This window comes from Fukomys damarensis, unplaced genomic scaffold, assembly GCF_012274545.1.
Source record: "Fukomys damarensis isolate Sample0158 unplaced genomic scaffold, DMR_v1.0_HiC HiC_scaffold_33, whole genome shotgun sequence".
In the NCBI taxonomy this organism is placed as follows: Eukaryota; Metazoa; Chordata; class Mammalia; order Rodentia; family Bathyergidae; genus Fukomys; species Fukomys damarensis.
This window is the reverse complement of record NW_022900945.1, coordinates 18,173,714-18,188,844: the sequence shown is the minus strand read 5'-3', so window position 1 is coordinate 18,188,844 and position 15,131 is coordinate 18,173,714. Positions and strand designations below refer to the sequence as shown.

The 15,131-nt window shown below is 33.2% G+C and overlaps 2 protein-coding genes across 5 annotated transcripts in view; one reads left to right on the top strand and one right to left on the bottom strand.

Annotated features, from left to right (window-relative positions):
- Ctbs (chitobiase) overlaps positions 1-14,000 on the top strand; it is a 15,864-nt gene extending 1,864 nt beyond the window's left edge. Inside the window, exons 1-6 of one of the 2 annotated variants that reach the window (XM_033758199.1) lie at positions 2,053-2,141; positions 2,819-2,987; positions 7,029-7,200; positions 9,348-9,445; positions 9,878-10,039; positions 13,362-14,000. In XM_033758199.1, coding sequence (XP_033614090.1) covers positions 2,865-2,987; positions 7,029-7,200; positions 9,348-9,445; positions 9,878-10,039; positions 13,362-13,553 — 747 coding nt within the window. In that variant the 5' untranslated portion in view covers positions 2,053-2,141; positions 2,819-2,864 and the 3' untranslated portion in view covers positions 13,554-14,000. Of the gene's footprint in view, positions 1-2,052; positions 2,142-2,778; positions 2,988-7,028; positions 7,201-9,347; positions 9,446-9,877; positions 10,040-13,361 lie in introns of those variants that run through there. The other variant, XM_033758198.1, reaches the window with a different exon arrangement.
- The window catches only part of Spata1 (spermatogenesis associated 1), a 58,216-nt gene continuing 50,178 nt past the window's right edge, over positions 7,094-15,131 (bottom strand). For all 3 annotated transcript variants that reach the window (XM_010636725.2, XM_010636728.2, XM_010636726.2), the window contains 2 exons: positions 12,811-12,880; positions 7,094-7,180 (listed from right to left, as the gene is read on the bottom strand). In XM_010636725.2, coding sequence (XP_010635027.1) covers positions 12,858-12,880 — 23 coding nt within the window. In that variant the 3' untranslated portion in view covers positions 7,094-7,180; positions 12,811-12,857. The remainder of the gene's footprint in view (positions 7,181-12,810; positions 12,881-15,131) is intronic.

Genomic DNA, 15,131 nt, shown 5'->3' with positions numbered 1-15,131 from the left:
TACTAAGAACCCCCACTACCACTAAGCCACACCCCCAGCTCCTTTCTTTGTGTTTTCAGTAGGATCTCACAAGCTCTTATTTTTTTAAAGTAAGTTTGGTCTTAATTATTGGAATTAAAATCAAGACAGTTTGATAAAAATGTGAGTCCAAAATTAACGAGCCGTTCTGTTTACATTCTGTAGTTTTTATTATTTATTTATTTATTTTTGAGACAGGGTCTGGCTAAAGGTTTAGGTTGCCCAGGATGAGCTTTAACTTGGAATCCTTCCACCTTAGATTCACAGTGTGCCAGAATTACAGGCATGTGCCACTGCACATTGAATTTTTATTATTTCACTGGACAGTTGAAATTTAAAAAGTAAAACAAAAAGGGGGGAGCCTGAAAAAATTAAGAAATATTTGATTTTTTTTTAGTGCACCTACTGTTCCTCCCCTATCCAGTTTCCTCAAAGTAGCCCAAAGATTTAAACTCCAATGAATTTCCACTATCAAGGATAAAATCCAAAATCCTCAGTGGTATACAAAGTACTTCTTCGTGTTGCTAACACCTACCTTAACTCCTTTTATGTGATTCCATACACTTTCAGGATTTCTGTGCTGGAGCTACTTTCAGTCCCAGAATAAGAATTCTCCTGAAGTGTAGGGAACTTCAGCTTTTTGTTCCTTCCTCTGAGAATGTTCTCTTTTGTACATTGGCACTCTCCTCCTTTGTCATTATACCAATTTTATTCATCCCTTAAGGGGGATTAAATTTCCTCAGGGTAATTTTCCTGCCCCACCTGCCTAGTAGGTCCCCGTGGTACCTTACATTCCCTTACAACCTTTACTACTATTGCAATTAATAACTCCCTAGGGACTTGGGCTCTCTTGTTAACCTCTGTGTCCCTAGTGCCTAGCAAAATACCCTCCCTCTCTGGATGTGGTGGTAATCACAGCTACTATGAGACTGATGTGGGAGGGTCACAAGTTCCAGACCAACTCAGCTAACTTTGTAAGACTCTGCCTCAAAAACAACAACAAAACCCCAAAATTCTCCAAAACATACAAAGGATTGGGGATGTTCCCTAGGTTCAATCCTGGGGGGGGGGAGTGAAGCAGGGAGGGAGGGAGGAAAGGGCAGGCAGACAGGCATGGGAAAGAAAAAAAGAACCCTAAACCCTCCCTATACTTTACTGGAATTCAATAAATATTTTGACTCAATTAGTTAATACCTTGGAATAAAAGAAACCAAACGACTGAGACTTCTGTGAGGAAAAAAAATACTGAAGAGACATTAACATCAGCTGCCTTAGTTTGAATACTAAGAAGTCCACACCACTAAAAGACATTCGTACTATCTAATGCAGTGTCTAAAGCTCCATCTATAGCAGCCAGAAACTTTTTACTAAACTCCTTTCTCTTGCCTTACACATTCAGTTAGTCGCAGTCCTGTACATTGTGCCTCCCTAGAATCTCCAGATCTGTTCACTTAACTCACTTAACTGCAGTGCTTGTAGTTTTAGTTGAGGTCACCATCGTCCTTTGCCTGGATTCATCCAAAAGCTGCCTTGTTCTTCCAGTCTGGGCACCTCTTTTTCCCACTTCAGCTGAAGGGATTTTTCTAAGATGCATAGCTTCTTTTAAAAATGTTTTTTATTTTATCCCCTTCCTTGAAGATATAGCACTAACTTCAGAACAGGTCTTACAAGTCTCATGGGGATTGAGGCACTAACCACTCCTTGGCTCTTCTCTCTGCTCTCTAAATTCTAGGCATCAGCCATACCAAATATTCAATTACACAACCACCACACTCTCTCTGCCTCCCGGACTTGGCACTTTCCCACTGTTTCTTCCTGGCCCATTCTTCCTCAATTTCCTGGCCTGGTCAATTATCCCTGTCACCAGTCATGTCTTTCACCCTTGTTCTGTTGGCGCATCATAGTGCCTGGTATATGGTGGTCTGGATGGTCAGCATGATATTCTTGGTTTACATGATGATGCTTATCCCCATTATTCTGGCAGGTCTTTGTATTTGATGTCGGACAGAAAACTTGGAAATCTTATGACTGGTCACAGATTACAACTGTGGCAGCTTTTGGAAAATATGACTCAGAACTCATGTGCTATGCTCATTCAAAAGGAGCCAGAGTAGTGCTAAAAGGTATTTTTTTAAACAGTTGTATGTATTCAGTTAATTGGTAAATTTACCTGTATCATTTGCTATAGTCCTTACTTTTAAAAAAAATTCTTTTTTGTGTTTATCTTTTTTTAAATCCCAAATTAATTTTCTTTTCTTTTTCTTTTTGGTACAGGGGATTGAATTTAGGACCTCACCCTTGCCAGGCAGGAACTGGGCTGCTGAACTACATCCCCCAGCACGAATTTCCAATACTATTAAATTCATTTCAAAAATCAAGATAATTTTTGAAAAATTAAATCACATTTTGAGCAAAATGTGACTGCCTAATTAGCATACTGACCTTTAGTTAGTCCACAATTTTTGCCTTTAATTTGGGAATAATCTTATTTTATCTATATTGGTAATTTTAGAAATTAGCAGGCAATGGCTTTCTCTTATTTATATTATTATTATATATTATATGTGCTGCTGAAGCGAGCACTATTATATATTATGTGTATTATATTATGTTCTCTGTTTGGGGATCAGGGGCTTAGTATTCCAAAATAATGAAATGTTTTAAAGACATTTTGATCTCTTTGAAAGTGGGTTTGTAAAATAAATGGGATTTAACTATGAAAAAAGCATATAGGTACAAAAATGTATATTTTTTCCATAGGAGATGTACCCTTAAAGAACATCATTGATCCTAATTTCAGAGCATCCTGGATAGCACAAAAACTTCACTTGGCTAAAACACAATATATGGATGGAATTAACATTGACATAGAGCAAGAAGTTATTTGTTCATCACCTGAATATGATGCATTAACAGCTTTGGTCAAAGAAACCACAGAGTCTTTTCATCATGAGATTGAGGGATCACAGGTAAAAACATTCATTTTTTTTCTTGGAAATTCTATATTTTCCCTATCAAAATGGTTTCATGAAGGTATGCAATCTTAGTTTTATAATAATGCAATAGGAAAGGATTTCAGGACCTATCTCCTAAACACTTTTTATAAATTTTAATGTTATTATTTAAGGAATTCTAAGGTGTAAAATTTGTCCTCTATTCACATCAGAATACAACACTGATATTTCACTGACTTGCATTTCGGCAGGAATTAGGCAAAGAAGTATTAGGCAATGAAGGCAGGAAGAACATGGAGGGCCTGATTTTCACCAATCAGGACAGAAATGACTCTTGCCTAAGAGTAGAGGTAATTCTGCAGAAGGTCCCACTTACCTCATGGTCTCTAAATTGCTTGCAGAGCACTCAAGGCCCCAAAAAGCTCAAAGGACTGATTCTGTAGAACCTGTTAGAGCTATGACAGACAATAGACATTGTGCTTTCTCATTGCTGCAATGAGCCTGATTACAGCAGATCACAGCAGGAGGCATCTTGCCAGGCAATGTGTAGGTAACAAAGGGTAGTGTGATTCCACATCATTGATTCTTTTTTTTTTTTTTTGGTACTGGGATTGAACTGGAGTCCTTGCGCTTGCTAGGCAGGTGGTGGAACCACTGAGCCAAATCCCCGGCCCCAGATCATTGATTCTTAAACCAGCCACATATTAAGATAATAAGGGGTCTCAAAAAGAATAGATAATTACATGTGCATACACATAAACACTGAGGAATCATTTCCAAAAATTATTATTAAGAAGGTTTTTGATGAACCTAGAGTTCATAATTAAAAAAAAATTCATAGATTATTATAATTAAGAACTACTAGGTTAGATATTGAGTGTTTTGAAAGCTAGGACCAGATCCACAATGTTTAAAATTTATTTGAGTATATGAATGATCCCTGCCTTTCAAGAATTTTAATATGGATAAGTAGGACAAATGAACACACACACATACACACACACACACACACACACACACACACACACACACCCTATATTTGCCCCTTGGTATTCCATGGGAGATTGGTTCGAAAACCCCATGTGGATACCAAAATCTGAAGATGTTCAAGTCCTGTACATAAAATGGCAAAGTATGCTCTAGATTACTTAAACCTAATACAATGTAAATATTGTATACTTATGTTTTTATGCTGTTGTTTAAACAATAAAGACAAAAGTATGTACATGCTCAGTGCAGACAGTTTTAAAAACTATTTTTATATAAATATATATGATTGATGACTATTACATTTATATATAATATTCATTCTAAGAGCATTATAAATACAACCAGTGATTCCTAAACCTATCCCAGAATCATGTGGGATTATTTGTTTAAAGTTTCTCAAAACTGATTCAGTAGGTCTGGGACAGAGCACAGGAAACTATAATTTTACCAAGTGCTCTAGGTGATTCTAGGATAGTTGATCATTATAAATAATGATGGGAGGACTCACATCGCTATGGTTTTATGCAGATGGGGAAGGTCTGTAAGATTGGAATGCGACTTTTCAGATCAGTACAGCATAGAAAAGGGTGGCAAATGCCTGGCATGCTGGCCGCCATACCCCTTTCCTCCTCACAATACCCCTCCCCTTTTGGTCTCAGGAATTTTCCTTTGTTCTCTTGGTAGCTATTACTAATAGGTTAAATTTGGTATGTGGGAAACAACTTATTTGCCAGTCCTCATTAAGCTATAGTGTAAGGGCAAGATCAATGAGATTGTATAGGAATACTGTATCTACTTTCAGCTAGGCGTGGTGGTACATGCTTGCAATCCCAACACTGGGAGACTGAGGCAGGAAGATTGCAAGTTTGAGCCTAGTTAGGAGGATTTAGCAATTTAGCAAGACCTTGTGTCAAAATACAAAATAAAGGGCTGGGGATTTAGTTCAGTGGTGACGCGCCTGCCTCACAAGCTCAAGGTCTTGAGTTTAAACCCTGGTACCAAATTAAAAAAAAATAAAAACAAAAAAGGGATGGGGATATAGTTTAGGATGATATCTGTGGATTCAATCTCCAGGACCAGAAAAAAACAACAAAAACTAAGGAGTATCTATTTTCATGTTTGAAGAGTGAGCAGAATAATTTGGGCTACCATGTCAGATTTCTATTAGGTGAATAAGTAGGAGGTACAGTTGCAAAACTAGTTGGGATTGTGGAAGATACAGAATATCAGGCTGGGGAATGTGCATTTTATTCTGTACATAATGGGTTACATGGGTAGACTCGCAAATATGGGAGATTATTCTATAGTGGTATAAAAAAACTGAAGGAGAAAGGAAGGCTACTAAGTATTTAGCCAACATCCTAGGAACTAGAGATTTATAGTTTGAATTAAGATAATGGCATAGCCCTGATACTCAGCAAGTGTTCCATAAATATTTGTTGAATTAGTTAATAGGAAGGAGCAAAACAAATGTGAGAGAACACTCTAAGGAAACTGTGAGATTAGATTTGGGGTATAAGGGAAGGAAAAAGTCAGAAAATGGCCCAAGATTTCTAAATGTAGCTAGAAAAAAAAATGACCAAAAAAGAAAACCTGGAGCAGGAAATGAGTTTTTGGGAAGAGTTGATGAATAAGTTTACAAAATTATGGTCAGAGAATTAAAGAGTTCGAAATGCCCCTGACGAGTCCTTTCTTTACTCTTATTTTCACAGGTTGGAAAACAGATTCAAATGCCTTAAGTGACATAGCAGTGATGTAGACCAAGTTATAACAGAGCCAAGAGAAGAACCCAAGTCTTTTGATTTCTTGCCTAATATACTAATACTACTATCTTAAAAATATTAACTTAAAAGATAAACTATGATAGGAAATTCAGGTGAAAATACTTTTAGCATTCAGGAGATAGGTATGGAATAACAAAATGGATTTGACATTTATCTGCTTAGAGATAGTCTTTTATGTTGTTATTATGATATAGCTTCCATTTTGATAGATGGGATTAGATAAATCCCATATGTAAGAATTTCACTTCACAGCCTATTTTGACATATAATCCATCTGACATGTGTGTTTGATCATTTTTCATAAAATTATATGTGTTTTTCCACAGATAACATTTGATGTAGCTTGGTCTATAGAGCATACACAGAAGGTAGAACTACTGAGAAAAGCTCATAAAGCTGAGCCTTCTTTAATACCAGTAGTGGAAAAATTATGGAGAGAATAGAAAAAGTCCTAAAAAGAGTTTTGCTACGATAAATTGGCCAAAGTATAAAATTTTACCTAAAGTATCTCATTTTTGGTAATTAATCAAGGAGTGTTTATTAAATGCCTAGTTAAGTAAAAAACTCTTTAATGACGTTTTAGAACATTTCTACAAATTAAAATAAGGCTTGTTAATGTTTAGTTAAGGCAATAAAAATATTTTAAAGAAACTCGTATTGAATTCTGGCTCACCATTCAAAATGAAAGATAATATATTACTTGAGTTTTAATATTTCCATAAAATAGACCATTTAAAATTATTTATTCAACATCTTAAATTGATTAATTTATACCTGTGGTCCATAACACACCAGTTTTCTAACTGTAATATTGGGCTAAGACTACCCTGTAGTATAATTGTGAGTCAGAGGCTCATTTAATCCAGTCAGGCTGTGACAACAGGAGACTTACTAATCTGCACAGATCTTTAACAACTTTTGCATTTGATCTCTTTGTAGAGTGCAGTTTCCACTTGTTCAGAGGCCCCACCACACTCAAATGTCATTATACCTACTTTCATTGAGTTGAATTACCAACTGAGCCTCTGAAGACATTTGGGTTTAAACCCCCTTCTTTTGTATACACAATGTCTAAATACATGCCTCGGCCAGTCCAGTGTAGTAAAAAACAAATTTCTTAGAACTGTTCTAGTTCTATCTGTGTCAAACTTTACATTTATAAACTATAAGTAATCCTTTTTTTCTTGAGTAGTATGAGGCAAAAAAAAAAAAATAGAAAACCCATCTGATGTAATATGCATATTTGATCATGTTACATGAAATTACACATGTTTTCCCACAGGTAACATTTGATGTAGCTTGGTCTCCAAAGAACATAGACAGAAGATGCTATAATTATACTGGAATTGCAGATGCTTCTGACTTTCTCTTTGTGATGTCTTATGATGAACAAAGTCAGATCTGGTCAGAATGTATTGCAGCAGCCAATGCTCCCTATAATCAGACATTATCTGGTAAGAATTCACAAGATTCATTAATATTAATTTCAGAACCTCAAACATCAAGTTATCTTTTAATATGTTTGTTATTTTTATACCTTTTCCATTTGTATAGCTTACTTTAAACATCTAAAAATAATTCTTGGAAACAGCCAATTTGCCCATCAGTTGGAAACTGGATAAAGAAGATGTGGGTTTTCTATAAAATGGAATATTACTCAGCCATAAAGAATGAGAAATTAGATTCAATCATTGGAAAATGGATACATATTGAGGATATATTCCTAAGTGAAATAAATAAGTCACACATGTGTAAATACCGAATAGTTTCTCTGGTGTGAATAAACTATAATAGTACACAAGATCCTAATGATATTATGGACAATGTGAAATAGGAAGAAAGGGGCTAAATGTGTAGGGAAAGTGGGAAAGGGAGGGGAAAGCTAATAAGGGAAAAGAAAAAAATATGAGAAAATGAAAAAGTGGAAATGAAGTGTTTGTAAAGGGGGAGGGGAAGAGGGGGTGAAGGGAGGGCAGGGACAAGGGGAAAAAAATAAGAACCAAGACCTGTTATGTAAAGGTACAAGATCCCAATAATGAACATAACTGTACTGTATACCTAAAATGTACCAATAAACTCAATAAGGAAAATAAATAAATTTTAAAAAATCATTGAATTTGGAGAGTTTACAAAAATGTAAACTTTAATGTTTACAAAAAGTTTGAAGTTTTCTTTTAATTCTTCTAATAATCATATGGGATATATAGGTATATAGTTATCATTAACTCTCTTCTATATCAGAGATTAAAAGATTTTAAACTATAAGTATTATGTATAGCAGGATTCAAAAGGATATTTTAACTTCAAGTACAGCACTGTTGTCATGAGATCATATGAAAAAAATTTATCTAGAATTCAATGAGATATTTTTGTTAAAATAATCAATGTTAAATACTTTAATAGCAAAGATAATTATGTGTACCTACCATACAACCTAGCAGGGTTGGCTTTATTTTATCTAATATTAGTTCTGATATTAAAAATTATATTCCTATTAGAATTAAGAGTACTTCTGGCTTGTTAACATATGATGTGGTCTTTGCATTCAAGTTTGGATTGGTTTGTATCTTATCAATTGAACAAAAGATTGGTTGCTATATTTTGGACTCAGCTGAAATTTCTGAGACACTTGGTTTTGATTCAATGAACTGATTTATAAATAAATTTTTTTCATACAGAGGTAAAATATTAGAATCTGGCTTCATTTTATGACATCCCAATTGTTTGGATAAAATAGTCTGATCATGAACATACACTATTTAAATTTGAACAGTAATATTCTATTAAAGTTGCAAAATTATTTAATTCTGAGTTCTCAAACTTTCATGAGGTGTTCTCTTAATAAAAGGTTCATTATCAAATATGTTGGGGAAATGAAGCATACTATTCCCAGTTTGGGGATTTTAACAGTGCAGAATAGTATTAAAAGACTCTGCAAACCAATGAACTTATTTAATTCAATAGTTAAGATAACTTAGGAGTATCTCTTTTGTATATGTGCTGCCGAAGTGAGCACTAGGAGTATCTCTTTTGGTAGAAAAAACATGTTTTGTAGCACTGAGCTAAAAAAGGATTGATAGTACAAGTATTTGTTAATTTTTATCTGTATCCTGCAAGATATTTCTATTACCTACTTTGAATAAGAAAGGTATTTCTTATCCACAGCTGTCATTAGGATACTAATAGGTTATATGTAAAACATGGAGCACCATGTGCTTTCTATCACAAATTCTGATTGCATCACTGCCAGAATGCTTAAGATTTGTATAACTTTTTTGAAACTTTAGAATCTAGATACTAAATATATCATGTCTTAATAGCTAATAAAATTAACATGCTTTCCTGAAATGTGTTTTTCCTTTAATTATATTTTTATGAATTTTTTATAATAATTTCAATTCTTTTTTATGAAAAAAGTGGTTTAGAAAGTAAGATATGGGTTTATAGTTCTTTAGGGATGACTTTTATAATACTATATTAGAGAAACTGAGTATTTGGCATCAATGTAACTGTTTAGATTTTGAATAGTTGGATAGTTTTTATGAACACATTTACAGATATATGAAGAAAAAAATATGTTTTTATATCCTTACTTGACTAGGATATAGTGACTACATCAAGATGGGCATTAACCCTAAGAAACTTGTAATGGGTGTTCCGTGGTATGGTTATGATTATCACTGCCTGAACCTATCTGAGGTAAGAATAGGTCTTTTGTCATGTAATCTTCTCCCCCATTATACATTTTTATGTCTCCTTTTATTTCACTGGGAATGTATAAATTCTATTTAGGATTTTTTTTTTCTTTTTCTTTTTTGGGGGATAGAACTCAGGACCGTGTGCTTCCAAGGCAAGTGGTGGAACCATTGAACTAAATCCCCAGCCCCTATTTAGGGCTTTGAAATGTAGTTTGAGACTAAATTTTTATTTATTTTTAATTAGTCCAGTAGAAGCTTTTGAATGTTATATTTTCATTTAATAATAAATTTTATTTAAAAAATTTTCCTGCATAATTAGGTTATTTTTGGTAGCATATATTTCATTTCTAACAAATAGTTTTTTATTATGTTTTTTATTTGGCTCTTATGATGTGCTTGGTAATGTATAACATGAACATTTTTGCATTTCTAGGATCATGTTTGTACCATTGCAAAAGTCCCTTTCCGGGGGGCTCCTTGTAGTGATGCTGCAGGACGACAAGTACCCTATAAAATAATCATGAAGCAAATAAATAGTTCTGTTTCTGGAAGCCAGTGGAATAAAGATCAGGAGGCTCCTTATTATAATTATAAAGTAAGAATTTCCACAAATATTATGAACATTTATTCTATTAGTTGTCATAACTGTATTTTCATAATTGGATATTTGGTATTAAGGGTTTCTGTCAGTTTTCTTTTAGAGCATAACATACAGACAGCTGTTTTTATGAGTAAATTGTCTTTGAATCTATGTAATCAGAAACTTTAGTACTCTGGGGAGCAATTCAAATAATGCTCATTCAAATACAATACTCTGCTTGGGCCACTTCATTTTAGATGATGCTATAAAAACATATACATCACAAACAGGACTTCCTTAATAGTTAACAATTAGGTTATGATGATTTGCTTTGAAAGGGCTTTGGGCCAAAATAGGTTATTAGCTCTAAAGGCCTCCATTTCAAAATATCCTGAAGATTCTGATGATCTCTTGGATAGGGAGGAATGAATTTGAGAACAGATGAATTAGCACTCATTTTACAATGAAAAACTATCATTTCAAAATTACTTCATAATTGAGACAAATAATATTAAAAGTAGGAGACAGAAAAATATAGAAGGAATTGGGGAAAAACAAACAAATATTTTTCATAATTCACCTGTAGCATAATTAAAACTTTTCATACTTCAAAAATCTAAAGAATAAATAATCTTTGACTTTGCTTTAAATTATGTAACTTTAAAAGGAATCCTGAAATGGTATAAATTAATTTGAGGAAGATTTATATTCTTGACTAGTGATCCAATACTCATGTATAAAAAATGTAAACATACTACTATATAAAAACTATACTATATGTTTATTTGCCTATATATTAACTATATAGTAGGCTTTAGTGTGAGCTTTCTAAACTTCAGAGATGAAAATAAATAGAACGTTCTGGAACTGTTAATATTACACACATATACATGTGTGTACAAATATACACATGTACCATAGCCAAGTGTACTTAGAAAACACTATATAATGTATGTCCCTCTTGGAGATTTCTAATATGCAACACTACAGAAAAGGATTTGAGAAGTGCTGCAATGAATAAAGCCATTTAGTTAACAAAGAACCTATTTCACAGCACTCTTAGAAATAGATAAGAACAGTATTTCATGCATATAGTTTGGTAAAGGTTATGGTAGCCAAGTACATATAATTTAGAAATATTTAATATGAAATAATAGTGTACACTAGGATGTACTGTTTTAATCTATTTTTTCCTTGTTGAGTGAGGTGAAGGAACAAATTAATATTTTAAACAAAAAAATTTTAATTGACAAGACAAATTTATATATATTGTGTGCAAATAATGTTTGGATATATTCGTATACTGTTGAATGGCTAACTCAAGGTATTTATAATATGTATTACTTTACAAACTTATTATTTATGGTGAAAACACTTAATACCTACTCTTAGCCATTTTCAAATATATAATGCATTGATTTTTACTATAGTTGTAATGGTATACTAGATCTCTTGAACTTATTCCTCCTCACTGAAATGCTGTGTCCTTTGACCAACATCTCCTATTCTCCCTCCTCATAACCTCATATAACCACCATTTTCATCTTTCTAACATGAAGAAGCATGTTCTTTCTCAAGAGTAAAGTATGTATATTTTATGTCCTAGACAAATCATTTTTAAGATATATTTTTATATTAATTGTATATATCAATGGGTTTCAATGTGCTCTTTCAAGACATGAATAGTATGCACTGATCAAATCAGGGTAAGTAGTATTTCTCCCATGTTTGGAGCCCTTTAGCTCATCTTTTCCAGATCTTTCTAAAATATATAATATGTTATTATAAACCATTGTCTTCTCTCTCTGCTGTGAAACACCAGAACTTACTCCTTCTACTCACTTTTTTGTGGTCACAGAATGAGGAAACATTCTGGGGACCCTTGAAGGACATTTAATGGCACTTTAGAAAACAGTGTAGATATAACTATTTTGTTCCTCTGATTTATCCATTGTAAAATTCTTGGGTTTCTCTTGTGTTTGAAGAGAGTCCTCTGCCTTATATACTGTTTCACCAATAGTAGTTTTATCTTGGATTCAATACTTTGGAAGGTATTAGGTTTGCTTAAACCATGCTTAGATCAGTATTTACCCATTGATTCGTCACTATTTAGAGATACTTGAAAATTTCCTAACAATATCACAAAAGCTCAGAGTACTAGCTAGAATGATAGCAGATGGAGTATGGCTCTGCTCCGTACTCTTAAAAAGTCATTCATATGTAGAAGTGCTACAAATTGCCTTTTAATAGTGAGATCACAACAGTTCATAGAGTATGCAGAGCTTTGTCTGTATTTTTAAATGTTAATAGGATACTGATATAGGGTGAGATATGCTTGTATGTAATTAATCTATTACATTTAAATGTGCCACAGCTTATTCATTTATTAATAAGTATTTTTCTCTGGGAGTCCTATCATAAAGCAGCATATAAATGGCTTTCATTCAAAATTTCCTTTAAGAAGTTTCCCAGATGTATATAAAAATCAGTAAATTATATTTAGCCATGGGTCCTTCTGTTTTGGCCACCTATATTTTTTTGTATTTCCTTAATTTTTTTTTTTTTTTGCCTAGATATGCTCTTTCTTTTATCCTTTAACCAGTAGCTGGAGTGTTTATTGACTTAAGATGTGTACAGGATAGAAGGTGCATATAAGAGAAACTAGTTTATAGTTCTTATTCAGGTATGTGTTAATCACACATGGAGTCAACTATAACAGCCTCTTAGAATCACGATTGTAACACCTAGAAAGGTATTAGAGGATTTTCCTTCTCCATTGTCGTTACCTTTTGATTTGGCTGATTTATTGTAAACAAAATCATCTGTTCAGCTCCTAGCTAGGCACACTTCCAGGAACTGTAACAAACATAAGAAAAGTACATAAGCTGATTTTAGCGGACCAGAGCAGTGATTTCTTCTTAACTTTGGTTGCACATCAGAGTTACCAAATGGAATTAACACAAAGCGAAAAACAAATATATGACCTAGCATCAACACTAGAGGGTTTTATGTGGTGTAGTATCTAGGAATCTGTATTTTTCAAGATCTGCAATGATTCAGATGTACATGTTGGTTGAGAATTATTGCACCAGATCAAGGAAAGAATCATAGGACATGAGTAAGGCCTTAAGTAGAATACATTAGGAAGCTCATTCATATAATATTTATTGTTAGAAGTACCATAAACAATAGAATGTATAAAATCATGGAATAATAGAGCGGGAAAATAATGTGCTATAAAATTTTTATTTTTTCATTGTAACCTTTTGAGTCATTGGAATTAAACTTTTCCTCCTCTTACTGTACTTTTAATTTCCATTTTAATTTATTTTTATAGGATCCTGCTGGTCATTTTCATCAAGTGTGGTATGATAACCCTCAGAGCATTTCTTTAAAGGCAGCATATATGCAAAACTATGGCTTACGGGGCATTGGTATGTGGAATGCAGACTGTCTTGACTACTCTGGAGATGCTGTAGCCAAACAGCAAACTGAAGAAATGTGGAAAGCCTTAAAGCCAAAGCTGTGACAGAGATGATCTTTTATCAAACTATTAAGATAGAGAAAATCTATCTGTATAAATAAATCTAGTACACTGTCTTGAAGAGATAAAAAATATAAATTTTTGTCATGTTATTATATATTTTAGTATACTCAAAAAAAGATATAAGTGCTTTGATTGAATTTGAAAACATGTTTTTATCAAAAATATCCAGGTACATACAGGCAAGACACTAGTCAACATACTATATTAAGTGTTCTTCTGTAAGACATGTGAACACTAAATAGGAAAAAAAATGCTTTCAAATTTTTATTATGCCAAATTTCCACCTCTGCTATTAAAATTCACCTACACAAATCAGTGATGATTAAAATAAGCATGAAACTTAAGCAGAAATTGTTGGTTTAGAAGAAATTGTTTTAAAACCTAGCCCTTGAGAGGCAATTTGGTTTGTATTTTTTCCAATTAATTTTAAATTTGAAGCCTGGAGGGGCTGGGGATTTATTTCAGCAGTTCGGTGGCCTGCCTCGCAAGTGATCCGAGTTCAACCCCCGATACAAAAACAAAAAACAAAAAACTTGAAGCCTGGAATGTCTCTTCTTCAGGTTCACAAATTGATGAAAATAGTTTTTCTGCTTCCTGACTCCATTCTAATATGTACTTGCATTCTCTGAGGTACTTAATCTAAAGTCACTTAAACCTCCAGGCAGTTAGTGAGAAAACAAAAGAAATACAAAGAATTAAATGTATTGACAAAATACAAGAAGATGACTTAGTAATATTCTAAATTAGTATTAGTGCTACTTAATTATTTCCCAATCAAATTATTTCATGAGGCTTATCTGCAAACTTTTTTTTTTTCCTTTTTCGGGTACCAGGAATCAAACTTGGCACCTTGCACTCAATGGCGCAGCGCCACTGAGCTAAATCCCTGACCCTATCTGCATACTTTTTTACAATAGGAATAAATTGGTATTGAACTTGATTCTACTCACTGTCATTTACACTTTATTAATATTCCTTTGTTTATGAGCATTTATAATTTATTAGGAAGATTTCATGGTTAAATTTTATTTTTTATATCTGCATTTTACTTTTAATTATCTAAAGATTATTTTCTTAACTAGTTATTTCTAAAAGATTAATTTTCTGCAAAAAACTTTTATAAATGTAAAGAAGTCCCTGTTCTCTTTGTCAAGGCAATTAACATTTTGTTGCCTTTACACATATTTCTTCCTGAAAATATATAGATTAAAATTTTTAATTCTTGAACTCTAGATTTTCATAAATCCAGTCTTTCCCACACATTGTCCCTCATTGTAATAAATAATGATTCAGTCATGTTATGAGAATATTATATTTCCTAATATTAACCATCCACATATTATGCGTGTGTGTGTGTGTATTTTTTTTTGTGGAGATCAAACTCAGGACCTTGTGCTTGAGAGGGAGGTGGCAGAACCACTGAGCTAAATGCCTGGCCCTGTGTATGTATATTTTTATACACAAACACAATATACATTATGTGAGTATCTGTGTGTGTGTGTGTGTGTGTGTGTGTGTGTGTGTACTTTTTTATGATACTGAGTTATATCTCCAGCCTCT